This window comes from Lepidochelys olivacea, assembly GCF_965140295.1.
Source record: "Lepidochelys olivacea isolate rLepOli2 genome assembly, chromosome: 27".
Classification (NCBI taxonomy): Eukaryota; Metazoa; Chordata; order Testudines; family Cheloniidae; genus Lepidochelys; species Lepidochelys olivacea.
The window spans coordinates 19,008,292-19,034,683 of NC_140437.1; the positions used below are offsets into that span (position 1 = coordinate 19,008,292).

Below are 26,392 nucleotides of genomic sequence, written 5' to 3' on the forward strand. Positions count from 1 at the left end.
CCACAAGTACTCCTTTTCTTTTGTAATGGTGGCAGGTAAAATCCATTTGGTAGTTATTTCTATTATCCCTTTCTACTTAATTACTGTTTCAACTTTCCTGAAACATCCTCCTCTCTCAGCTACTATCAATCTTCCTATGACACTACTGTTGGTGAAATTTTTGTGCAGTCTGCTCTAAATCTGCCAGTGGTGGTAATACCAACGTTAAGCCACCCTCAGCGACTGTGCAGAATTCTGCATATAGGCATAAAGTTTCTTCTCTTGTCTGTTTAAAGGGCACAGTTTGCTCACTGGCACTGGCCTAACAAGCCTACAGTTTTGCTGTACACCTGCACAAAAACACCCCCAGCCTTGCTGTGGGAGAACAGCATGCTTTCCTGCTCCTAACCTAAAATACATTTCCACCTCCAAAGGGCTCACTTGATGAGGAAGTGGGTCACTGGTTTAAGGAAACTTCTGAAAGCCAGCAGTGGGCTGAGAGGGGCTGTAGAGCTGCCCTGTTCCTGCTGTGTAAAATCCAAGGGTGGGGCTGGGATTTCAAAGGGTGCTTGGATGCAATGACCATACATGCTAGAATTGAGGGTGCTGCTGCACCCCTGGGCTTGAAGTGGGTTCCGTTCTATGCAGGGTTTACCATTTGGCTCAATGAGTACTTGTGGCACTTTAGAGACGAACCAATTTATTTGAGCATAAGCTTTCGTGAGCTACAGCTCACTTCATCGGATGCATCGAAAGCTCATGCTCAAATAAATTGGTTCGTCTCTAAGGTGCCCTAAGTACTCCTTTTTGTTTTGAGAATACAGACTAACAGGGCTGCTACTCTAGACCCTGTTTAGTTCAATAGCTCTCAGCACCCCCCCCCATTAACCTGTGGAACTCCTTGCCAGAGGATGTGAAGGCCAAGACTTAAGAGGGTTCAAAAAGGAACCAGATAAGTTTATGGAGGATCAGTCCACCAGTACCCAGGATGGGCAAGAATGGTGGCCCTAGGCTCTGTCGGCCAGGGCTGGCGCCAGGGGCTGGATCACTGGGCGCGTCCCGGTTCCGTTCGCTCCCTCGGGGGCTCCCGGCGCTGGCCGCTGGCGGGGCGCTGGGCCGGACGGGCCGTGGGGCTGGCCGGGGCGGGGAGGGGGGCGAACCCCGCAGGCCCCCCGGGCGCAGCCAGTGTCTGCCCCGCTAAGGCGCAGGCCGGGCGGGGTGCGGCCCCCGGGGCGGGGCGGGGCGGGGCGGGCCGAGGCCGAGCCGCACCTGCCGGCAGCGGCGGGGAGAGGCCGCCCCGCCCCGCCCCGCCCCCGGCCGGAGGCGCGTTTGGTTCCGCTTTGCCCCGCTCCCCCGCGGGGCTGGCTCGGCTGCTGCTGCCGCCGCGGGCCGGAGGAGCCGCCGCCGGGGTAAGAGACCGGGCCCGGGGCCCTCGCGGGGCGGGGGGACCCCGAGCGGCCCGGCCGCCCCCCGCCCTTGTTTCGCCCCCTTCCCCGGTGTTCCCCAGCCCCAGCCAGCCATGGGGGCCTGCCCGTGGGGGGGCCCCAGCGCTGCCCCCCATTACATGTACCCCAAGGCCCAGCCAGCCATGGGGGCCCTGCCCTGTGAGGGGGACTCCAGCCCTGCCCCCCATTACATGTACCCCCCAGGCCCAGCCAGCCATGGGGGCCTGCCCGTGGGGGGGCCCCAGCACGGCCCCCCATTACATGTACCCCCCAGCCCCAGCCAGCCATGGGGGCCTGCCCGTGGGGGGGCCCAGCGCTGCCCCCCATTACATGTACCCCCAGGCCCAGCCAGCCATGGGGGCCTGCCCATGGGGGGCCCCGCACTGCCCCCCATTACATGTACCCCCAGGCCCAGCCAGCCATGGGGGCCTGCCCGTGGGGGGGCCCAGCGCTGCCCCCCATTACATGTACCCCCAGGCCCAGCCAGGTATGGGGGCCCTGCCCCGTGAGGGGGCCCCAGCACTGACCCCCATTACATGTATCCCCAGGCCCAGCCAGCCATGGGGGCCTGCCCTGTCGGGGGGCCCCAGCACTGCCCCCCATTACATGTACCCCCAGGCCCAGCCAGCCATGGAGGCCTGCCCCGTGAGGAGGGCCCCAGCACTGTCCCCCATTACATGTACCCCCAGGCCCAGCCAGCCATGGAGGCCTGCCCCGTGAGGGGGCCCCAGCACTGACCCCCATTACATGTATCCCCAGGCCCAGCCAGCCATGGGGGCCTGCCCTGTCGGGGGGCCCCAGCACTGCCCCCCATTACATGTACCCCCAGGCCCAGCCAGCCATGGAGGCCCTGCCCCGTGAGGAGGGCCCCAGCACTGTCCCCCATTATATGTATCCTCAGGCCTAGCCAGCCATGGGGGCCTGCCCTGTTGGGGGGCCCCAGCACTGCCCCCCATTACATGTACCCCCAGGCCCAGCCAGCCATGGGGGCCCTGCCCTGGGGGGGGGCCCCAGTACTGCCCAGGCCCAGCCAGCCATGGGCGCTGGCCCCAGCACTGCCCCCAATACCTGTACCCCCAGCTCCCTGCCACAGACATGCCAAGGCCCAGCATGCCATGGGGGCCCTGTCTTGTAAGGGGGATCCCATCACCACCCCCTGTTACATGCACCCCCAGCTCCCTTCTGCAGACACCCCTAGTCACAGCCAGCCATGGAGGTCCTGCCTGAGGGGGACCCCAGCACTGCCCCCTGTTACATATACCCCCAGCTCCCTTCCACAGACACCCCCCAGGTACAGCCTGCCCTGAGGGGGACCCCAGCACTGCCCCCATTACATGTACCCCAAGCTCCCTTCCACAGATACGCCAAGGCCCAGCTAGCTATGGGGGCCCTGCCTTGTAAGGGGGATTCCATCACCGCCCCCTGTTACATGCAGCCCCAGCTCCCTTCTGCAGACACCCCCCGTCACAGCCAGCCGTGGGTGCCCTGCCCTATGAGGGGGACCACTTCACCCAGCACTGCCCCCGTTACATGTACCCCCAGCTCCCTGCCACAGACACGCCAAGTCCAAGCCACCCCCAGCCTTGTGCCCAGAGCTAGTCATGGAGGAACCTTGCCCCCATATCCTCCCCAGTACTCGTAACTTGCTCCCCCCGTAGAGGCACCTCCAGCCTCCAATACGCTGGTGCCCTTTTCCCCATGCACGGAGCCAGTTGTGGGGGATCCCTGCCAGGTAAATCCAACCCCCAAATCTGTTACCTCTTCCCCCAACCCCATAGGGCCAGAAGGAAATGACATAGCCCTGTTCGAAAGCACTGAAACTGGCTCCTAAGCAAGCAGGAAACTGATGAGCCATGTCAGCAGGAAACATATCACAAGTAAAAGGGCTGAGCTTGAAAGATCTCATGCAAACCCCCACTCCCTAGGCCCCTGTGAAAAGGGGTCCTGCTCCTTCCTAGCCACTTGTGCAAGCTCACAAACATCAGAGTGGAACAGGGGAGCGAATGGCACAGGTGCTGGGGCGGCCTACCAGGACTGTACTTTTGCAAATGGAGGGGCAGATGTTCAATACTAACCAGGCAAGCGAATGGCAGTGTGTTTAGTAGGCACTGCAGAGGTGTGAATGGCACCCTCGGATGTCTAAAGCTGTGTCATCCCTGCCAAACCACCGTGGAGTTCAAACCCCTTTACTGCTCATCCCGAGGAAACCCTGTGCGACTGAGAGAACTGAACGGAAGTCATGGCACAAGTTCCCAAACCCAGACACAATCTCCCTCTTGGGGAGGCAGTGTTACCTCCTATGGGGCTTCTGCTATACCTAGCCTCAGCTCTCCTGGAGGCCAGTAATCCATAGATTCCAAGGCCAGATGGGACCACAGTGACTATCTGGTCTGATCTCCTGTATAACACAGGCCAGAGAACTTCCCCACAATAATTCCTAGAGCAGATCTTCTAGAAAAACATCCAGTCTCTGTTTAAAAATTGTCAGTGATGGAGAATCCACCACGACCCTTGGTAAATTATTCCAGTGGTGAATTACCCTCACTGTTAATAACACATACCTTATTTCCAGTCTGAATTTGTCTAGCTTCAACTTCCAGCCATTGGATCACATTAGATCTTTGTCTTCTAGATTGAAGAGCCCATTATCAAATTTCTATTCCTGTGTAACTTCTTCTAAACTGTAATCAAGTCACCCCTTAACCTTCTCTTTGTTAAGCTGAATAATGAGCTGCTTGAGCCTGTCGTTGTAAGGCAGCATTTCTAGTCCTTTAATTATTCTTGTGGCTCTTCTCTGAACCCTCTCCAATTTATCAATGTCCTTGAATTGTGGGCACCAGAACTGGACACAGTATTCCAGCAGCAGTCCAGCATGATGCCTCCCCAAATATTTTTCAGTTCCTGCTTTCCAGCATATAGTTCCCCATTCTGTTAGTATGGCCTACGTCCTTTGTTTTCAGATGGATACATTTCTATTTATCTGTATTAAAACACATTGTTTGCTTTCACCTAGTTGGCCAAGTGATCTAAATTGTTCTGAATCAGTGACTTGCCCACTTCATTATTTACCGCTCTCCCAATTTTTGGTAAATAACTTAATCAGCGATTATTTTATGTTTTCTTCCAGGTCATTGACAAAAATGTTAAATAGCTTAGGGCAAAAAATCAGTCTCTGTAGGACCCCACAGGAAACTCACCTGCTTGATGAGGATTCCCTGTTTACATTCCCATTTTGAAATCTATCAGTTAACCAGTTTTTAATCCATGTAATGTGTGCCGTGTTCATTTTATATTGTTAGTTTTTTTTAATCAAAATGTTGTGTGATACCAAGCCAAACACCTTGCAGAAGTCTTAAGTATACTGTGTCAACACCGTTACCTTTATCTACCAAACTTATTATCTTGTCAAAAAAAGATACCAAGTTAGTTTGACAGGATCTACTTTCTAGAAACCCATAGTGACTGGCATTAATTACATTACCCTCCTTTAAATCTTTATTAATTGAGTTCCATATCAGCAGCTCCATTGTCTTGCCCAGTGTCCATGTGAGATTGACATGCCTATAATTACCCAAGTCATCCCATTTACTGTTTTTAAAAATTGGCACAACATTAGCTTTCTTCCAATCTTCTGGAACTTCCGTGGTGCTCCAAGATTTACTGAAAATCATCATTAACAGTCCAGAGGGCTCCTCAGCAGCTCTTTTAAAATCTTGGATGTAAATCATCTGGACCTGCTGGTTTAAAAATCTCTGATTTTAGTAGATTCTGTTTAACATCCTCCAGAGATATTTAGTGGAATGAAAAGTGTGTTAACATCACTCTAGGAAGAGACTGCACCATTTGTTTTTTTTCCTGCCAAATACAGAATGGAAATATTTATCCAAAACTTCTGCCTTTTTGCATTATTACTGATAGTTTTACTGTTTCCATCTATCAATGGACCAATACCATTGTCAGGATTCTTTTTGCTAATATATTTTTAAAAATTTCTTACCGTCCTTAACTCTGCTGGCCACAGATTTCTCCTTGTGTTTTCCTTATTGATTTTCTACGGTTCCTTAGTTCTGATTTATATACATTACCATCAGCTTCCCCTTTCTTCCATTTATTATATTTTATTTTTTTATTTTTTATAGCTGCCTTCACTAACTCCAACCCAGGTTGTTGCTTTTAACAAGCAAAGCCTTCTTGCCTCTTTGGCCTAGCATTTGCACGCAGCATCGCTAGTGATGCACTTGTCCCTTGTGATAGGCAGCGAGCTGTTAGTGTTTTGGACCTTTTGAAATGATACTCGTTTATCAGCTTCCAGCACTATCCTTCAAACTCTGTTTTGTTCTTTGATCAAGGAGTTGCTCTTTTCTTGTCTGTAAAGTGCCATGCACACACGTGGTGCTGTATAAATAATAGTAGTTACACAGTCAGTGTGGCTTCTTCCCAGCGCCCAGATTATCTACATACGTTATTAGGCCACCTTTATGTATCTTGCAAACCGCATCCGCCCAAGCCCTCTCCCTCAGGGGTTAAGCATATAAGAGCAATTTTATACTGGGAATGAAGAGTCGCAGCTAAAGAGTGCCGTTCTCCTAATGTACTGCAAATTAGCAAAGGAAAGGGTTTACCTTATGCTTGGCTTTCCCTTGACATCAGCAGGCGTCTCCCAGCCCCTGTAGTCTTTTATCCCAGTTGATGAAAAACCACCGCTTTAATTCCTCCTCCTCCTCATTTTTTACTCCTGGAACAGGAAAAAAAAGCGCAAGTATTAATGGGGAAAATTGCAAGGGTAAGAGGCTGAGACCAAACTGGCTAGAGGAATCTTTGAAGCCTCTAGCTGAGCAGTTCTCAAACTGTGGGTTGCAACCCCATTTTAATGGGGTCACCAGGGCCAGCGTTACGCTCGCTGGGCCCTGCCGCTTGGGACTGAAGCCAAAGCCAGAGGGCTTGAGCCTGGGGTGGCAGGGCTCTACCCCCCCAACTCTGCCCAGGGTTGGGGGGCTCAGGCTCTGGCCCCCTCCTGTCTGGAGTCATGTAGTAATTTTTGTTGTCAGAAGGGCGTCATGGTGCAATGAAGTTTGAGAACCCCTGTCTAGCTCTCCAAAGGAAGCTGCAGAGCTAGGGGATGGGTCCGTAGCAGAAAAGCCTGGGATCAAAAGTCGCAGAGTCACTGGAATTTTTCCGGCATCAGAGCCCATGGTCTCCCCTGCAGCCTTCCAAGCTGCAGGGTTGCAAAAGGGTTGGGTGCTCAGTGGATGCAGTAACTCAGCAAATGGGGTGTCAGGGAGCTGCTGTGGGGAGATCCTCTTGTGACCCTAAAAGAAAAGGAGGATTTGTGGCACCTTAGAGACTAACAAATTTATTAGAGTATAAGCTGTTGTGAGCTACAGCTCACTTCATCGGATGTAGCTCACGAAAGCTTATGCTCTAATAAATTTGTTAGTCTCTAAGGTGCCACAAGTCCTCCTGTTCTTTTTACGGATACAGACTAACACGGCTGCTCCTCTGAAACCTTGTGACCCTGTGATCAAATCAGCAGTGCTGCAGTGATTATCTTACCTCCTTACTTTAATGAAGTCCAGATGCTTCCTTTGTCACCCAGGAATATCACTACTTGCCTCCATGTGATAAAGATAAGTGGCTTCCGGAGTTTGCTAGACTCTGATGCTGAGCTCAGCAGCACTGGTCTGGGGACTAAAGGAAAGATCTAGATGTGTCCGTGGGTGTTGTGCCCCATCCCCAAGTTCTTTTCTCCAGCGCGTGTTTCAAGCAAGAATCAGGAGTGGTTCTTTACGTCCAGCCTCATAACTTTCTAGGTGAGTGCAGTTGGTCTTCCTTTAGGCCCTTTCTGTTGAGAAGCAGCCTGTGTCTCAGTCATTAAAGCGAGACTGCCTCGACTAGGGAGCAATCCTCTCTCCTTTCTGCCGGCAGATGACATCATGGAGGAAGGTGCAATCCGATGGTCTGGTGGTAGAATATTGTTCTTTCACTTCTGCTATTTTTCTTCTTTAGTTGCAAACGCTCTTTAATAATAAGCCTGGCTCATTGCAACAGCTGATTCACGAGTTTCTGATTGCAAGGGGCTGCAGGGAGCTAGGAAGAAGATCTGAGAAGTCATTCTGGCTTAAACAAAAGGGGAGAGACAAACACTGATCTGATTTTAATTAGGCATGTGTTTAGTAAGGTGAAGTTTGGTGAGGGGTTGATGCATTCAAAAGTGAGCGCATGCGTGTGTGCACACAGTATTCTCGCTGCCAATAGGGTGAGCGATCTGACATATGGAAAGAACCTGGGAATTGTTACTTGTAGATTTTTGAAGTGCTGCCACCCACAAGTATTCAAAAATTCATGAGTCAGACCCCCAAAATTAATGAGATTGGAAAAACCAAAACACATTGGGTTCTTTTTATTTACCTTCTGTTTTTGTAGCCATTAGCTCACGCTCGAGATAAGTTTTCCCCTGTAACCATTTGGACTAGAAAAACTTACTTTTCATTTTTTTTAAATTGAAAGCTGAGATTCTGACACATTCCCATGACTCCAGGACGTGGGGCTTTAGGAAGTACTCCAACTATTGCAATATTTGCTATTAAAAACACAAGAGTTAGCAGGACTGATCAGTAAAGAGACGTCTTTTCTGGAATGTTTTTGTTTTTGGATCTAGAGAAAAACTCTTTCAACTATGGGTGAAACGTTTTCCCAGTTCTGGAAGGTCTCTGTCCAGAAGGAGAGGGGAGAGAAATCGATTCTGCGCAGGAAATCGGCTGGTGAGGATGAAGTCACCAATTATGGCACTATCAATGGAGGAGACTCTGCCACATCCTGCATGCCCTGTGTAGGCACTGTGAGTCGGGGCTGCATCAACTGCCCAACGTGCCAGGGAACGGGAAGAATCCCCAGGGGTAGGTGGCTCTTGTGTGTGCTTGGTCAGTGGTTTTCAGCCTTTCCAGGCACTTCACCAATCTGACCTCTGCTTGTTGCTTCTCACTCAGCTCTGCGCCCTATGGAACACCAGTCAGGATGGAGCACTGCATGCTGTGACCTGCAATCTCCGTCCTGTACTAAAGAGAGAGCCTGCAATTGGCTCCATCTTGTGTTAATCAGTGCAAGACTGGGGCTGTTGGAAAGTATCCATGCAGCCCTATGTGAGCAAAGCTCAGTCTGTCTCTATGTTAGGTCGAAGCCAGCAAGGGTTATTTGAGTTAGATCCCTGCATCCCTCTGAACGGGGCAGCGTTTGTAACGAGAATGCTGATAGGCCCTAAACTGCAGCGTGGTGCTCTGCAGCCTGATGTGCCCTGTTCACTACTGCATGCAGTGCGATGCATCTCTTCTGACCTGCACCTCTTATCTTCTGTCTTTCAGAGCAAGAGAAGCAGTTGGTGGCTCTGATTCCATATGGTGACCAGAGGCTGAAGCCCAGACGAACGTAAAGTCCTGTTTCTCCCCTGTTCTTTCTCCCCTGTTCTTTTAATGCTCTGACTGCGTTTAAATGTATGCAGCTAGGGTGCACAGCATTACATGAGGAATCTGTTTGCAGAAGTTCATTTAAAAGCTTTGTTTCTCACTGGGCCCCGAGCTGCAGTGGGTTTGGTGCCTGCACGGCATCTGCTCTGTGTTGGCTGTGGGCTGTACAAGCAGCACTTCTTCATGCAGGAGGGACTGTGGGCTGGGATTCTGGGCTAGTTCTGTTTGAAAAGTGCCGCGTGGGACTGCTAACTTCCAGCAGTGACAAGCAGCATGTTTCGGGGTCTGAACCCCACCCCCTTCTGGCCCCAAGGTGAACTTGCTATCACTGGCTACTACACAGTCCCTTCGCAGGCCCTCATGTCTTGGTGCTCACTGCGTCTGAGCGGGCACTCACTCCCCCCTGTGCTTGTCCAACCCCGTAGAGACAGGGCTCTAGCCTAGGACAGTGCTGTGGGCAGTGCTAGGCCACTGTTGCAGTTATGGTCCTTTGATGCTGTCTTACAGGAAGCTCTATGTGTCCCTTGCTGTGACAATTTGCCTGCTGATGTCATCTCTCATCATATTCTTCCTGTTCCCTCGCTCCATCGCTGTGCAGCCCGCAGGGCTGAATGCCTCCTCCATTGCCTTTAATTCCACCATTTCCAGTATCGATCTCAACATGACAGTGAGTTCTCAGCTCAGCGCGTACGGTGACATTGAGCTCATATCCCATTATCAGTCCATAGCTTGGCTCACTTCTAAGTCTCGGAGATAGCGCGGCAGGTCAGTAGTGAGCTAGTTGGCAGAGCTGTGTAAGCACAGTGGGACAGCAGGCAAGACTGGAGTGGCCAGTCAGAAATGAGGCATGTTGGTGGAGCAGTGTGTGATGGGGCAGGAGGTGCTGCCGGGTGGAAGTGAGCTGACTATGTAACAAATGTTGGGAATTGTTTGTCGTTGTGTGTTGTATCTTTCCTCCACTTTCAGCCCAGCCATGAATGTGTGGCACAGGGAGCAGAGCAGGGAGCAAGTGATTCCCAGAGCAGCTCTGGGGCAGGTGAGGAGTTTTGCTCCTGTAACTTAAAGAGCCAGTGACTCTCACCCAAATGTGATCTTGGGTGTTTCCTTGGGCCAATCCTCAGCAGAGGGGAATTGCCACAGCCAAGCTATGAGTGTCTGAGGACTGGCGTTTGCAGGGCTGTGGTGCTGCAAGGTCACTGCACGGAAATCGAGCACATGCGTTACCCTCGCTGTGTGAGAGCTTCAGGCTGAGTTTCTCTCTCTCCTTAGAATGTGTTGAATGTAACCAACAACAACTTCTACGCAGTCACTGTCACCCAACTGGACATTGAGGTCTTACACCTGTCCCTGGTGATAGGGAAAACCACCAAGAAGAACCTCCTGAATATCGGCCCTTTGCGCAGCGGCCAGGTGGGTACTGCTGCCTGTTGCTGCCCTGTCAAAAGGTCTGGCCCCCTTCGGGTGGGGAGAGATAGTGGTCCCCTTCTCTGTTGCCTTGTATTTCTATTGCCCCAGGGGCAGAGAGTCCCTTCACCCCCCACCCCCATTCCTGTCTTTCCAGCTGCCCATTCACCTGCTGGCCCAGGCCAGTACTTAGCAAACAGGGGAGGCAAAAGACCGAATCCTGAAGTCTCATATGGGTGTTTCCTGCACAGGTTCATGCTGTATATTGTAACTATGTCGAGATCTGCCATGTTGTAACTTGGTCCCAACACAGTGTGGATTGGATTTTAAATACTGGCTCTGAGCTGTGTGGAATTGATGGGATAATCTTTAACTCTTTGTGTGCTCAGATCACTGGGCTGCACCTGTACATGGTTACTGTAATCACTGTAAATCTCCAACTAACTCTTCTGTTTTACTTGCAGATATATTATACGGTCTCCAGTCTTATACAGGACTATAATACCTAGTAAGTATTTCTCAGAGACTTACTTTCCTGGCTGATAAGTAGCATTAATGTTTCTGGGCTTTTCTCAAGGGGCAGTCTGGCATAAATGTATAACTTGGGCCATAGCCTCTTTCTGTCTGACCCTGCAGTGCAGCTGAGAATGTGTCCTTTTGAGTTTCATATGTGTAATCATGTGGGGACAGAAACCCAGCATGTCCAGTTTAAATTCATAGAATCATAGAATATCAGGGTTGGAAGGGACCTCAGGAGGACATCTAGTCCAACCCCCTGCTCAAAGCAGGACCAATCCCCAATTTTTGCCCTAGATCCCTAAATGGCCCCCTCAAGGATTGAACTCACAACCCTAGGTTTAGCAGGTCAATGCTTAAGCCACTGAGCTATCCCTGACCCCCTTCCTATTCCTTTCTAGTTCTTCTGCATTAAATGTTTTCCCAGCCTGCAACTGACAAGACTGTATAACTTTCAAATCTAATACCCCCCACAGATTAATCAATCTGGTTTGGAAATGCCTGATACAGATTAGTCCATCTGTGTGCAGTTAAGTGTATCTACCACCCCCAATCTCTATGAATGAGCAGTTTGGTGATTCTCCACAGGCATCTCATGCGATCTGTTTCCTGCTCTGCCCATGGTGGGGGAAGATACTAGGTGTTGCCAGAATGTGAATTCTCCCATCTTGTTTTGCTTGATGCATTTGCAGGGAGGGTATCACGTCTACACTACAAACTTCTACTGCATAGCTATGTCTGTCGGGGGTGTGATCTCTGACCAAATCAGCTGCATCGGTAAAAGCTCCTAATGTAGATGCAGTTATAATGGCAAAATGGCACTTTCACCAGTATAGCTTATCGTGCTCAAGGAGGAGAGAGGGGCGTGGCTGGAATAAGCGTTGTCAGCTAAAGGTTTAAAGGAATATGCTTTGCCAGTATAAGCAGCATCCATACAAGGAGTGCTTTGCCAAGTAAGCCGATCAGTCCAACCACACCGGCAAAGCTTTCCAAGTGTAGACCTGATCAGAGAAGTACTTAGGAGAAGCTTGCGCTTTCTCCCCAGGCCTGGGTTGCTCTGTGGTGCAGACGGGTTTTGTGTGATGAAAACATTGTACTGCAAAATTAATTCTCTATTTTCTGTCTTCTAAGCAACATCTGCACCTGGATCAAAATTAAAGTCCACAACGTTCTACTGCACTTACAGTAAGTGGCATTTGGTTCAAAGCAAATCACTCGCTGTTGATCTGCGCTGTCCCAAACATTCCTCACTGAGGCAATCTGAATTTCCCTTCATATTAGTGTTTTCAGAGACCAAGACTGTTTGAAGTTTTAATTAGTCTTTCCTCAGGTAGGTTTGCAACTATTGGCGTGGGTGTGTAACAGTTATTTCAGAGTAGCAGCCGTGTTAGTCTGTATCCGCAAAAAGAAAAGGAGGACTTGTGGCACCTTAGAGACTAACACATTTATTTGAGCAGAAGCTTTCGTGAGCTCCAGCTCACTTCATCGGATGCACCAGTTATTTGAATTTTAAGGGGAAAGTCACCCAAGCTATTGGTGCAGAGGAACACGCCCTGACTTCAGCTCCCAGAGAGCTCCAGCAGTGCAAACCCAGAGGGTTGGTGAGGTGACTTGTACAGTGGTACTGTTTCAGCCTGCATTGGGAACAGCTATACCTGTGTCTGGGGTGAATGGTGCAGGCTGTGTGGGGGAGAATGAGCTTGGCCTGTTCCCCAGAGGATAGATCCTGTACATCCACCATGTGAGGGCAGAGTGACTCAGACTGGTGCTTGAGGTCTTCAGCATTTGAACAAAGACCCCAGATGGCTGTGAGACCAGGGTGTGAAGGAACAAAGCACATTCTCTCTTCTGCAGACATCCTGGCTGCAGGGGAGGTCCTGGTCAGGAAGATGGCCTGAAGGCATTGCACTCAGCTTGACTGCACATGAATTGTGCTGTATTTTGAATGGGCCAGTGCGAATGGCCCACACCAGGCAAGCCAAGAAAGCTTTGCCTCCTCCTCCTCTGGAGGTGGGAGTGAGTGTGGGCCCACACAATCCTTCTCAGGGGTTGGTCAGTAACATGACCCAGAAACTGACCTGCCATTGACAGCAGTTTCCTGTCTGGCTGCCAGTGGAGCAGTGATGACAAACCCATTTCCAACGCTGTTCTTGAACCATGGCTTAGAGTGTGGTTCTCCGCTGTGGCCCATGTGGCATCCTCGGGGCCATACATGTCGTATTGGATGCAGCCCACATAATGCATTGTGGACTGCATATGCAGCCCACAATGTTAAATAGGTTGAGAACCACTGACTTAGACACAGTGCGGCCAAGTCCCCGTGGTGCATTGTGGGGTGAGAATGGTTTGGCCCGTCTGCTCTAGCAGTTGAACAGTCTGTATCCCCTCTGGACTGAGACCTGTGGTGACGGGGCTGAGCATCGATTAGGATGGCGTGAACAGCTGCGGTGGTGCTGATGCTCCGCCCCAGCTCCTGCAGCCACGCCATCTATCTGCTGGACTCGCAGGCGGCGGGAGGTGACTCAGTGGTGACCTTTGCTGCCTCTCTTCTGTGGTGTGCCGCTTCCCAGTGGCGTTAGCCCTGCGGTGCCTGGCATGGTGGGGTACACGCTGTTCTTTGCTGTAACACCTGAGAACAGAACGGGAAGGTATGTGCTGCTGTCGCCGTGCATCGTCACTTCGACTGCACGAGTGCTCGGTTTGCTCAGCGTGACATTTAAGGATCAGGCGGAGCAGCACAGAGGTGCAGAGGCCGTAGCAGTGAATGGGTCCAGCTTTAAAGGTTGTGTTAGAAGAATATTGCAGATTGCTGATGGGGGATCGCTTAAATGCTGCCTTAAAAATAAACGGTCTGAGGGACCCCCCCCCCACAAATGTGTGAAACGGGGCAGCTCGGCCTGGACTTGTGGTGTGAGTGGTTTGGAGCTGCAGAGTAAGAAAGACGAGAATTGTCTGAGTGGCTGGGAAAGGCCACAATGGAACTTTTCCTTAAAGTGAATCCCAGCAGAAGATCCAGCTTGGTGCTTTCAAATCTCTCTCTAGTTCAAGTAAAATGGATTCTTGTTGTGACTGTGCGTTGCAGGGGCACCCTGACCTGCTCATACCTGTGCCACTCGGAGCAACTGGCTTTTGAGAGCTACCAGTATGTGGACTGTAGAGGGAACGCAACGCTGCCTCACCCACTGTACCACCGCCCACCATGACAGAGTCTCTGGACGATGACATTCTCCTGTCGCAAAGGCAAGTTGTACCAGGGACATAGCCACTCCAGGGGCTTCTCTTCCAAGCCACTGTGATTTTAAACAGGACATTTGGCTCTCCCTTGGGAGGAGACTTTCAATCTGCTGCTGTCTCCTGGTCACAGACTGACAAAATTTCATGAACTTGGAACATGCTGCTCTGAGTTTGCAATTCCCATTTGTAACTTGTATGGTGGTTGGTGTCAGCAGATTATACACTGTATAGGGAAATTGTTGTATTAGCAGATTCAGAGAACTCTGCTAGGTTGTTAGCTACCTTATCCTGTGCAGTATTTCACTAGGGGAGGCATTACTTGTTGGTCAAATCAGCTCTTCCTGACAAATAACATTTTTGTGCCTGAGCCCTGTGGTGTGGACGCTCTTGGCTGGAGAGTGCCTCTCCTAGTGATTCTTGGATTGCAATTACACCCCCAGCTCTGCAAAGCAGGGAGAAACCCAGTTTGAACTGACATCTAAGAACCTCTGGCTCTTAAATAACAAGCTCTGAATAATGTGCTAAAACTATGCCTGGTTTGCACAGAGAGAGGTAAGGGTGGTGTAGTGGATGCTGGGCCAAGTTCCTCTGCTAGGGAGGCTGGGTAAGTATGTTCATTCCCTGGCTTTTCCTAATCCCACCAGAGGGATCGTCTCGCATGAAGGGTTGTGCAGTCCAGATCGATGCAGCAGCCACGGTCTGCCTTGTACCCAAAGTGATCAAACTGTACCAGAGCAAGTGGATCCTTGCAGCATGGAGGGCGGGAGGGGAGGGAGGGATTGCTACGTCCCAGAGGGCAGAGGGAGGTGAGGAGCCCATCATGCATTCTCCACTCAGCACATTCCATTTGCTGGGCTCCTGTATTAAGGAGTTGAACTTTAACAAGTGGCAGGAATCTTACTTGGATAAGAAAATCTCAGTTCATGCAAATGCCAGGAAACAACAGCTGCTGTTTATACCTATTTGTAGCATTTTCTATGAGGGGAGGATCCCTGGCTGCTCTTCCACCCTCTCTCCAGAGACTGGTAGGGTGCAGACTCATTCGCTGTAGGAACAGCTCAGGCAGAGGAGACACACTCACATTACTGCCTGCTAGACCCCTGGGCGTGAGCACCCTCCTTAGATCCCAGTGTTGCTAATGGCTGGCACGTTCTGCCTGGACGGATGGATGTATAGAAATTGCTGGGCATATGATCTGACCCGGAGCAGCCCAGCATTGCCCTAAACACCTCTCCAGCCAGGTGAGACATGGTGGGAAAAGCAACACGCATCAGAGCAGTTGGGAGAGGAAACCTTTGTGCCTCAGCAAAGAACTAATCACTGTCCACCAGCCCCCTGCCCCTGGGGTGGCACTCTCAGCAGAGACGCCTAGGGGCCTGACCTTCCTGGAGGTCCCAGCAGGGCAGTGTGCCGTAGCTTGCCTTTCATCTACCTGCTCTGTGGATCCAGAGGTCCAGTCTCCAGGGCTCCCAGACTAGCACATTTCAGCAGACACACGTTAATCATTAAGTGTCTTTTCCTGGTTGTTTGTGTTCCTTTAAGGTTGCAATAGATTAAATCCCTGCCTGAGGAAGCACCTCGTGTTCTGAAAGCGTCACTTGCCTGTTGGCTCTGGTCCTTCTCCACCGTCTCTCAATGTGTGTTTGCATTTGCTGTGTTTTTGCACCCGCTCTGCCATTCTCTTCTTGCTGTCTCTGCCCCGGCGCAGTCGTGGAGAGCTGGCTGTGCTCTGGCACGGCTGTGCCTGTCACCTGCCTGCGCCAATCCGTTCACAAATAAAAAGGGCGCTGTAAAATCAGAGTGGTGCTTTCTCCTTATGATCTGTGGTGGGACGACTCCTGAGAGTGCTGAGTGGGGGGGCCTGATTCCCTGGGGAAACCCGTCTCCTCGTAGCGTGACATGACCCCTGCTGGCCAGTGGGGATCACTGCATATTAGGGCTTAAAAAGGGAGGAGGGAGGTTTTAAATGGGAAAAGCAAGGCCCCATGAGAGTGCATCCTGAGCATCCCCCCTAGGGGAGCAATGTCCGGGGCACCCACCAGGGGTTTTGCAGCTACTTTCTGCAGGAGGCCTGAGGCAGGAGTTGCTCTCACCGGCGGGTTGTGCATCGTAGCCTCCTACAGGGCAGTTGTTTCTCTAGCTGTAAATATAGCACACTGAGATCAAATTCTATTCGCAGGCCTTTCTTCAGTGTCCGATCACCTCACGTACATCAGTGCATTTTCATCATAACCCACCCCATGAGGAAGGGATGTGTGACTATTTCAGCTTTACAGATAAGGAATTGAAAGGAAAGGGACCTGTCTGAAGTCATGCAATGAGTTAATGGCAAGGCTGGGACCAGAACCTAGATCTCCTGACTCCCATTCATATGCCTAAGGCACAAAACTCTCCTTCTCCCCTGCCTGTTGCTTCTGTGGGTTCGAATTTGGCCTCTTAACTAGAACGTTTTCGGTATCTACAGTGGACTTCTTTGTCTTCCCCTGTGTGGGTTATTAAAGTTAGTGCAATTAGGTAACGAAGGATGGAGACCCCACTCTATTAGCAGTCACTCTATTAGCAGCTGTTGGAAGGATGAATGTGCCAGGGTAGGAAAGGAGCAGATTTCCTGCTCTGCCAGAGTAAAGGGCAGCACCCCTGGATCATTCTGTCAAAAAGACTGTTTCCTTCGCAGATCAGGAACAAATTTGTCACTGCTATACACTTTCTTCCTCACCCTCACGGTCCCAATGAAACCCTCGCAGGATTTCATCCAGCGTGTAAAAAATCCTGAGCTGTGCCAATGCTGGTACTGGTGAAATGTTTCTTTCCAATAATAACAACTTCCAAGAAATGCCAGGCTTCCTTGCAAAAAAAGGGAAAAAAAAGGCGGGGGGGAAGGATTGAACAAAACCAACTCGGACTGGGAAGGATAATCTGATTCCTGATCATAAGCAGTGGAGTAAAATGGGCTAAAATTGTCACTGTATTTATTGTCTCTTCCCTCAGAATTTTGTCTATCAAATCGATTTTCAGTGTGTGGACAGGTGACACTAATTTAAAAGTTCTACGTCAATTCTTAAGGATGCTGCTTTCTTGGTCTGAACTTAGCTTAGTTTTAATGTAAGGTACCTGGCCTTGGTTGGGTGTAACTGTCTTAGCAGGGAGGTTGCTGCACAGTGAATGGATGATATGCAAATGCAAGGTGCACTTGGTTGCTTAAGAGAGACCATACCCTCATAACATTCTGTGGGTTGGGAGAATTTATTACACATTAAGGGTTACAGCCCCTGTTGGGAAGTGGCCGGCAGGTCCTATGTGTTCTTCATGCTGATGGCTTCTTTATGGTGTTGGATTTAGCTGCACTCGTCTGGAGCTCCTTGGTGCTTAAAGGCATGTTACTAGGTGAGGAGTCATTCCGATGCTGCTGGTTATTCGGTCCTTACCATTGTTGTGTGTATTGTACAGCCTGGAAGGGTAAAGAAAGATCATTTGTCTCCATGTTTCTTGTGTCTGATGGAAGCATGCATGGTGGCTGTTTTAGGCCACATCATTTTATAATTTGGGGGGGGGGGTGGGATTTGTAAAAGATTTTAAAAACAAAAGGAACCATGTTCTTAACATTCACAACTGAATTTCAAACAGAGGTGAGGAGTGGACAGCAGTGGGGTTTAGATAATGATCCAGTATTGGCAAGAAAACAGTTTTATGCAGAAATGAGAGGAATTTACCTCCAGCAACAGTTCAGGTGACTCTCTTGCTGATAACTTCTCATTATACTCAGTATAAAGGTGCTGAACTGGAATAAGTTAGGCTGCTGTATAGTCTTTTATGCCAGTGTAACTGCGTTCATGCCAGGAACATTTTGCTGCTCTAGCTATACTGGTATAGTTAAAGTGGCAAAACACCTAAGATGAGAGAAACCCTAATTCTTGATGTGGATGAGATTCATTAAGATGGCTGTGATGGCAACAAAAGATGAAAGCTCTGAAATCTCTTAGGGAATTTCCTTGCAGAGAAACCCAGGATGCTCATGCACAGGGATCACACCCTTACATCAAGGAAGCAAACAGCTAATTCTTGCTCCCAGCTCTTTTCTCACCTCTTCCCCATCAACTTACTGAGAATCTACGTGGCAGTTTTGCGCTGCTTATCGTCACGTAATGACACTTGCATGGGCAGCACTGGCAGGAGCAGGTGACTTCTGAAACAAATCACAAGTTACTAACCAAATGCAGTTGCCTTTGCAGAAACTCTCCGAATGTGAATTTATTTTACTAAATGCCTTTGCCCTGAATAACTGCAAAGCCATGAAGAGCCATAGAACCACCCACACTGCACCTCTGGGACAAAGGCAGATTCACAAGAATTTCTTGACATGCCTTTGTGTTGCTATCATACTGCCATAAAACAGCAACAAGTGGTAAGAAGATAAAATGAAAAACTGGCCTAGTGAAAGGGATTTGCAGTGGTGTATTCGAGTTTAGGATTGGCCTCAGATGTGTAGCATTGTTGGTTTATGAAGCTAAAATTTAAGGATTGACTTTATTTTTAGAACACCTGATACAATGCTGCATGAGAGAGAACTTCCACCCTGCTTTTCACTCCCATCTTAATAGGGCTGAGGAAACCTAGACTATTGCAATTCCCCCGGTAGTCTGATAGGGTCAGAGCTATTAAGGGCTTGTCTAGACACAAACTGGAACTGCGCTAACTCTGTTTTAATCCACGCTTTTAATTATTTTGGTGCATCTCTGTGTGTGGACACGTTTCTATCTATCTTAGGGTCTTATTCTACTGTCCATCGCTGAAGTATCATAGGGCCTTCAACATAAAACTGATAGCAATGGTGACTACCTAGTGGAGTGTTGAACACTAAAACTGTGTGGAAGCAGAGTTCTAGTTTTTTTTAAACTTAATTAATTATATTGGTGTTTTTAGGTTGATTTGTTTCAGAGTTTTAGTTGTTGTTTTTGGGGGGGAGGTTGGGTGGAGAGGGTGTAAATGTTGTCAGGACAAAGGTGGAAAGGCCTTTCTGAAGAGGATGGTTTGCCTGCGTTCCCTAATGGATTAACTCCTTTTGGACAAAGTGTGTCCTGTTCTGATTATGTTAAATCAAACAGGGGACACATGATCTGAAATAAGTCTTACCCTAAAATAACTAAAACTGAACTAAACTGCTGTTACTTTGATTCCCTTTTTTTGTCTACACAAACTTTGTTTACACCTAGGGCCCGATTTTCAGCTGGGCCTCTCTTTTTGCACGTGAAGTTTTTCTCTCTCTGGTAGTTGTGGCTGTGTTGTTTCAGTGCAGTTATTTGGGGGGCACTAAAGCAAGGGCCGCTTCTGGAATTCTAGGCCATGGTTTGAATCTCAAGGTGCTTTACAAACACTAATGAATTAAACTTCATAACTCCTTCAGACTTACTGGCAAACAGAATCCAGGAGCCCTGACCTACAGTCCCCTGTACTAGCCACTGGAAACACTGTGTTAGTCCTAACAGTCTCCTTTCTACACTTCAGTCATTGACTCAATTCTCCTGTAAATCCTGCACTCTGCTTCAGTTACTAGTTTACTCATCTGTTAATGTATTATTCACCAGCCACCTAAGTTAAAAGCTGCAGGTGTGGAATGATGTGTGAGTGGACCAATTCATTTCCCTACAGGAATTTTCCCCAGTGCTGTGAAGGTGAGGATGGGATCCTTAGCGCCTTCTTCTCAAGTTCTGGTTCCATTCAGTTATTCATGCAGCGAAGGCTTTGCCTCCAGCAGTCGGTAGGAGAAAAAGGCCTGATTTTTCAGAGGTGCTGAGCATCCTCAGTTGGAGCTGAAGCACGGAGCTCATCAGCACCCCTACGGCTAAGATACGACTGTCGGGGGCAGGCAGCGGGGTGGACCTTCGGGTCGTTTCAGGTTCTGACTCTGTGCCCATCACTGCAGCCTAGGAAACGATTCTGATATCTTCCAATGTTACAACTCCCCCCAAAAAGGGGGTTTCACAAATGTCTATTGCCCTGCCCCCGTGCAGGCCAAGCTGCCACCAAGGACAGTGCCCCCTTGCCACAGCCTAGACCCTTATTCTCCTGAGCCCTGGCAAGAGCCTGCCCAGCTCCCCCTCACCTGGCGCGGGGGGCCTCTGGGGCTGCAGCTGGGGGGTGTTGATTTCGGGCCTCTGCTCAGGCACCTTCTTGGAGGCTTCTTGCGCCTTCTGCACAGGAATGAACGTCCCTTCAGCGAGCAGCCGCCTGGCAGGGTCCTCGCCCCCTTCCCCACCCCACCCCACCCCCGCTGCTGCCCCCCTCCCTGCCCCCTTCCCCACCCCACCCCCGCTGCTGCCCCCCTCCCTGCCCCCTTCTCCACCCCACCCCCGCTGCTACCCCCCCCCGGCCCTTGGACGCCCCCCCCCCGCGCACACCTGCTGGAGGAGCTGGTTCCGCCTCCTGCGGTCCAGCATCAGCTGCCTGCGCCGGGCCTCCCAGTGGTAGGCGGACATGGGGCGGGGGGGCCGGGGCGGGGGCTGGCTCTGCCCAGGGGAGCCCCAGCTGCCGCCGCGGGGACCCGGCCTCACAATGCGGCGGCGGCTGCCCGGCAACCGGGTCCGGGGAGCCGCTGCGCCTGCCGGGGGCCCTCCCTCGGGACCCACCCCCGGCTGCGGCCCCTCCTCCGGCCCGGCCCCTGCAGCCCGGGCTGCCCGCCAGGGGGCGCTGCCCGCCCGGCGTTCCGGGGGTGCCGCAGAAGCCCCCGGGATCCCCGCCCGCGGGCGCCGGGACCAGCCGGGGGCCGCGCGGAGCCCCGGGAGCCAGGCGCGCCTCTGGGGGCGCCGGGGGTCCGGCAGGTGCGGGGCCACCCCCGGTCCCGCCCGCTCCCTAGCCGCGCTGGGCTGCGCTCGGGCCCCCCACACCGGGTGCTGCGCCCTCGGCAATAGCGCCCGTGGGCGCTCGGCCCCGCTGAACATCCGCGCAGGGCTGGTGGGGGCAGCTGGCGCCCATCTCCCACCCCCTGCTCGGGAACTCGGACCTGGCTGTTCAGGTTTCAAACCGCGGGGGCTTGGGGTGTCTCCTGCCAGCACAGCCCCCCTGCCCATCGCAGGCTGCGGACAGTTATTCAGCCTGGTGGAATCCAGTTCTCTGGTTTCGCTTGGCAGCTTCCTTAGGCCCTGTAAGCACTGAACTCTGCCTCCCTCTCTCCGGGAGTGGCTTACACTTCACAAGGGTGCTGCAAATTCCGCCTTCCTGTCCGTGTCTAGCTTCCTTCGGAGCCAAGAGTGGGTGTTACAAACACCTACTGCGTTCCCGGGTGCCCCAGAGTTATCAAATGCCAGCAATAAAACATCCCACTGAAAAACTGAGGGTGGTGCTTGTTACTGAACATTTCTGTTGTGGTAATGCCCAGTTCTCTGGTGCAGGATGGGACCCACTGGGCCAGGCACCATGCAGGCATAAGAAATGACTCCCTGCCCCCAAAGAGTTTACAAGCAAGAAGTGAGACAAACAAGTGGGCAGGGAAACAGAGAATAGGGGGAACAAATATAATAGGGTGTTTAGGACTGATGCTCTCTCCTTCTGGGTATATGCACCAGGGAAGTGGGCCTGCCACAGCGGGAGCTGACCTTTGTTTCCTCACTGCTACTTTTAGCCTTGAAGGATCATTGCTGCCAGAAGCTATTGAGTCCCTGCTTAGGGACAGGTTTCAGAGTAACAGCCGCGTTAGTCTGTCTTTGCAAAAAGAAAAGGAGTATTTGTGGCACCTTAGAGACTAACCAATTTATTTGAGCATAAGCTTTCATGCATCCGATGAAGTGAGCTGTAGCTCAAGAAAGCTCATGCTCAAATAAATTGGTTAGTCTCTAAGGTGCCACAAGTACTCCTGTTCTTTTTGCTTAGGGACAGTCTCAGGTATTATCCCTGAATAGAGGCTTCCAGCTTTGTCTACATTAATGAGTTAAGTGTAGTGGATTACTGGGTTTACCAAAACTCATTTCACTTGAGATAGCAGGCAGGACTCACAGCAGGGGCATGGAGGTGAAAGGTCCACTTCTTTGTTCCCTGAACCATCCACCGCTGGCTTCCAACAGGATTAGATGCTTCCCATTGAATTACTCCTGTCAATGACAATCTCTTTGGCTTGGCTTGAGAAGTATAGCAGTGCAGTGTATTGACAGCCTTTAAATTAGGTCATCACCCACTTGTGAGGTGGACTGGCAGATTCATAGGCCTGAACAGTGGGGTTGTATTAGTGCTAAATCTAGAGTGACTCCTATAAGTAGTAGGTTTCAGAGGAGCAGCCCTGTTAGTCTGTATCTGCAAAAAGAAAAGGAGGACTTGAGGCACCTTAGAGACTAACCAATTTATTTGAGCAGAAGCTTTTGTGAGCTACAGCTCACTTCATCGGGTGCATAAGTAGTAGTAACCGTTTTAAGAAGGGGCTGTATTATACATGGACAGGGAATTGTGCCCAGTGGTGAGAGCAGAAGGGATTGGGAGTCAGGACTCCTGAGTTCTGTTCCTGGCTCTGTTATTGCTGTGCTGTGTAGGCTTCGGGCAAGTCACTTCACCTCTCTGTGCCTCTCAAACATGGGCCTATTTAATCAAAACTGGGTTATTTGGAAACCCTAGAGACTATGCAAGTGCTTCATTCAGAATGAAGCAGCATCTTAATCTGCTGGGTGGGAACTCCGCATAGCCCTGCCAAAACCACCTAGGTGGCATCCAAACACCTCACAACCATTAATGCATTTACCCTTACAGTGCAGTAGGGAAATAGGGCCATCCCCCTTTCAGAGATAGGGAGATGAGGTGCAGAGAGATTCAGTGACTTGCCTGACATCTCACAGGGACCCTGTGGCAGAAACAGGACCTGAATCCAGATCTGCTGAGTCCCAGGTCGCTGCCTTAGTGTCAAGACCATCCTTCTGCTTTAGATCCTCCCTAATTGTTTACACAGCCGAGGGGTGAGCAGGCGTCTGCCTGCAAGGTACTTTGCTTATGCTCCCGGTCACCTATTTATTGGATTCCACTATCTCCCAAAGATAGCAGGAGTTTAGTCCTTTAACCCTTTTAAGTTTGCGTAATTGGCTTCTCTGTCAGCAAATGAGCTCTCACTGCCTGGTGAGTATCGCTACCTTGAAGGCTAGCAGGAGCTGAAGTATGGAAAAAAGACTACCGAATAACACCAGCTATGACTGACAGCTGTCATGCAGAGCATACATCCTCCTAGAACAGGAGCCGCCTTCCTAGGAAGCATATTTAATTTCATGATTGACTGTTAACGGTCACCATCTTCATTTGGGGAGCAGCATCTACCAGTGACAAAGGGACTTTTCATTCTCCGCTTGCAGGCACACCCGCACCTCAGCCAGTCCTTCTAGACAGCCCCCAACATAAGGAAACGAGCGGGGTGCTACTAACACTATCTGTGAGCTTTCTTTGTGAAAACAAGGCTTTGCCCTGGGGCCTGTGCGCCTTGAGGATCCCACTGGATTTTCCCTCCAGTCTCAGATGATGGATATTTTAGGGTTTTCTGTAATGTCCAGTACCCCAGTATCTCAGCCAAATGAGATTTGCAGGTGAAGGCCTGTGTCTCATGCCCCTGGGGGAGAAGGCTCTGCCTGGGATAATGGGAGACTTATTTTTTATTTGTTTTGTCAGGTCCCTTCCCTTTCTCCCCAGGCCTTCCCATACACATTGGCTGTCCTGGGAAAGCTGTGACTCCTCGCCAGCATGACGGGGCCAGGGGAACTGCGAGCAGGCGGGCGCAGGGGGGGAAACTGAGGGGGGAAACGAATGTAAAGACGAGCTCTCCCCCGCGCCGGTCACGCAGTGAGTTGCGGCTGCGCCCTCCTTCCCCGCGGCTGGCTCTACGCTCCGGGCTCCTGTCCAGGGGCAAACAGCTGGAGCCAGCTGTGCGCAGCGGCTGGCGTTGATTGGCTCAGGCGCTGTGACATCACGGGGCTGGCGCGGAGGCTTTTAGCTCCCTCGCCGCCGCCCCTGCAGGAGTTTCCAGCCGCTGCTCCGGTCGCCGCAGAGAGGCGGTCTCGGTGGCGGGTCCCTGCCGGACGAGTAGGCTCCGATCCCGGGCTGCCCCGGCCCCTATGGCAGGTAAACGGGCTGGGGGCTGCAGGGGGGAGGCGCGGCCGGGGAGCGAGCCGGGAAGGGGCGTCTCCCCGGGGATCCCCACCAACCTGGCTGCGGGGGCGCTGGGACCCCGCCGGCGAACTGGCCCGTGGGGATGGGAGCTGGGAGGGACCCAGGGGGACGGGGCGCGGCGGGTGCCCGGCCCGGCCCGCTCCCTTCCCCGTGGGAAGGACCCTGGTCCCACGCCGGCCCCGGGAGCGTCCGCCGCGGGGCGAGCTCCCGGCGAGTGGGGCTGGCTGGCCCGGGGGTCCCCCGCCTCGCCTCTCCCGGCGCTGGGGGCGGGTCTCGGGCCGGGGCCGGCCCTGCCGCGGCTCACCCTGTCCTTCTGCCCCGCCGCAGCCCGGAGCGCCCCGTAGCGCCATGGGGAACCAGCTGGCGGAGATCGCGCCCGCGCCGGCCTTCCTGCCGCACTTCCAGGCGCTGCACGTGGTGGTGATCGGGCTGGACGCGGCCGGCAAGACCTCGCTTCTCTACAGGCTCAAGTTCAAGGAGTTCGTCAAGAGCGCTGCGCCCACCAAGGGCTTCAACACGGAGAAGATCCGGGTGCCGCTGGGGGGCTCCCGCGCCATCGCCTTCCAGGTGTGGGACGTGGGCGGCCAGGAGAAGCTGCGGCCCCTCTGGAAGTCCTACACCCGCCGCACGGACGGGCTGGTCTTCGTGGTGGACTCGGCGGAGGGGGAGCGCATGGAGGAGGCCCGGGTGGAGCTCCACAGGATCACCCGGACGTCGGAGAACCAGGGCGTCCCCGTGCTGCTCCTGGCCAACAAGCAGGACCTGCCGGGCGCGCTGGCGGCCTCCGAGGTGGAGAAGCTGCTGGCCCTGCAGGAACTGAGCGCCGCCACCCTCAGCTACACCCAGGGCTGCAGCGCGGTGGACGGGCTGGGCCTGCAGCAGGGGCTGGAGAAGCTCTACGAAATGATCCTCAAGAGGAAGAAAATGCTGCGACACAGCAAGAAGAAGCGATGAGCAGCCCCCTGGGCCTGCCCCGGCCCCACCCAGCTGCCAGGGCATTGCTGGTTGGGCGTGGGGTGAGCGGCTCCCGTGCCAGGCCTGGCTCACCCCCGCGTGGCTAAATCGCCCGTGTAGACGAGGACTTTGTTAGGGGGCAGCACCCTCTGGGGGATGCCTGTGCCTGCCCGGTGAATCTGGCTCCAGGATTTGGGATGGCTCCAATGGGAGTGTGCTGGAGGGACTGGTCTGGACCTGTGCCCGCCGGCCGACAGGACACACGGAGTGCCCCAGCCAGGCTGACAGCAATGGCCCCTGATGTGTCCAAATCAAATTTAAAGGAGAGGTAGGGTGGGGTTAGGAGACTGCAACTTGATGGCAACCTGCATTAGGTGAAAACACTGCAAGTGGGTTTTCTAGGCGTGTGGGTGTTCATTTCCATCATTGCTACAGGACAGGTGGGGGAGGGGAATCTTTGTATTACTGGGTTGTTTTTTTTATAAACCACGTGTGTTTGGTTTTTTTGTAGGAACTAAACATAAGTTATTAAACAGAGAGATTGGATAGCTGGGAGTGGCTTTGACTCTTTACTTTCATGCTGTCCGAGTTCATACTTTGTCAAGATTCCAGCTTTCCCTTGGCTGGATCAGGACAAACGGTACATTGGGATCAAAGGCAGGACTGCCTTTTATTGAAACCTATGACCTCTGCTAAACAGTTGGCTGTCTTTAAGGAAAGAAGGCTTTTAAACATAAAGTAACAGAAATCTAACCTATCCTTGTCTCCATGCTAAGGGAGTGAGCTCTTGTGGGGGTCGAAAGAAACCAACCAAATCTCTGACTGCTGCACTAATGAATAGTAACAAAATCACAATCCAATCGTTTTTTTTCCAGGGTGGTAAGCCCTTGCAGCTCCCATACTGCATGTATCTGGAGTTTTATAACTAGTGATGATCCAGATTCAGCAAAGGAGGGATATTAAATCTCAGGCTGTAGGTTTAAACCAGTCTTGAACTACTGGAGACCAGGATGAGCCCTGATGTGGGGGCTGGGAGGAAGCAAATTATTTCACTCTGCTACTGTGGGTGTCCTACCTTCCTCTCCAGCATTTGGTGTTGGTCACCGGACCAGATCCGGAGTGGCAATTCCTACTGCTCTGTCAATGGTAAATCTCAAAAGTTGCTCCCCTGAAACTCTAGACCAAAGTCACCTTTTGAAGTGCCCTGTATGGAGTTGAGTAGGTGTCATGGGTGAAAATGAGCTAGGAGTCTTTAAGTAACTGTGAAAAGCCCAA

General features: G+C 51.8%; 3 protein-coding genes and 1 long non-coding RNA gene across 6 annotated transcripts; 2 read left to right on the forward strand and 2 right to left on the reverse strand.

Annotated features, from left to right (window-relative positions):
• Nucleotides 1–1,289: 1,289 nt before the first annotated feature.
• TMEM106A (transmembrane protein 106A) lies at nucleotides 1,290–15,836 on the forward strand. 2 transcript variants are annotated; one of them, XM_084615918.1, is made up of 9 exons: nucleotides 1,290–1,388; nucleotides 8,083–8,320; nucleotides 8,783–8,846; nucleotides 9,392–9,551; nucleotides 10,154–10,294; nucleotides 10,753–10,796; nucleotides 11,936–11,989; nucleotides 13,887–14,044; nucleotides 15,581–15,836. In XM_084615918.1, the coding sequence occupies exons 2-8, from the start codon at nucleotides 8,101–8,103 to the stop codon at nucleotides 14,005–14,007; spliced, it is 804 nt and encodes a 267-aa protein (XP_084472044.1). In that variant the 5' UTR covers nucleotides 1,290–1,388; nucleotides 8,083–8,100; the 3' UTR covers nucleotides 14,008–14,044; nucleotides 15,581–15,836. The 2 variants fall into 2 exon arrangements, with proteins under 2 accessions (XP_084472044.1, XP_084472043.1); XM_084615917.1 differs by having other exon boundaries at nucleotides 13,887–15,836.
• On the reverse strand, nucleotides 4,938–7,336 carry LOC311513917. The gene is made up of 3 exons (XR_014709799.1): nucleotides 6,978–7,336; nucleotides 6,047–6,159; nucleotides 4,938–5,161 (listed from the first exon to the last, which is right to left on the reverse strand). It is a non-coding gene; the product is annotated as an uncharacterized lncRNA (long non-coding RNA).
• A 1,426-nt stretch (nucleotides 15,837–17,262) lies between the features above and the next one.
• On the reverse strand, nucleotides 17,263–21,181 carry CCDC200 (coiled-coil domain containing 200). Of its 2 annotated transcripts, none has more exons than XR_014709788.1 (4): nucleotides 21,036–21,181; nucleotides 20,139–20,226; nucleotides 18,139–18,221; nucleotides 17,263–17,486 (listed from the first exon to the last, which is right to left on the reverse strand). XR_014709788.1 is itself a non-coding variant. In XM_084615954.1 (4 exons), the coding sequence occupies exons 1-4, from the start codon at nucleotides 20,509–20,511 to the stop codon at nucleotides 17,460–17,462; spliced, it is 276 nt and encodes a 91-aa protein (XP_084472080.1). In that variant the 5' UTR covers nucleotides 20,512–20,661; the 3' UTR covers nucleotides 17,263–17,459. The 2 variants fall into 2 exon arrangements, 1 of the variants encoding a protein (XP_084472080.1); XM_084615954.1 differs by lacking the exon at nucleotides 21,036–21,181 and adding an exon at nucleotides 20,434–20,661.
• A 2,784-nt stretch (nucleotides 21,182–23,965) lies between these two features.
• Nucleotides 23,966–25,665, forward strand: ARL4D (ARF like GTPase 4D). The gene is made up of 2 exons (XM_084615990.1): nucleotides 23,966–24,115; nucleotides 24,491–25,665. The coding sequence occupies exon 2, from the start codon at nucleotides 24,512–24,514 to the stop codon at nucleotides 25,115–25,117; it is 606 nt and encodes a 201-aa protein (XP_084472116.1). The 5' UTR covers nucleotides 23,966–24,115; nucleotides 24,491–24,511; the 3' UTR covers nucleotides 25,118–25,665.
• Nucleotides 25,666–26,392: the final 727 nt, after the last annotated feature.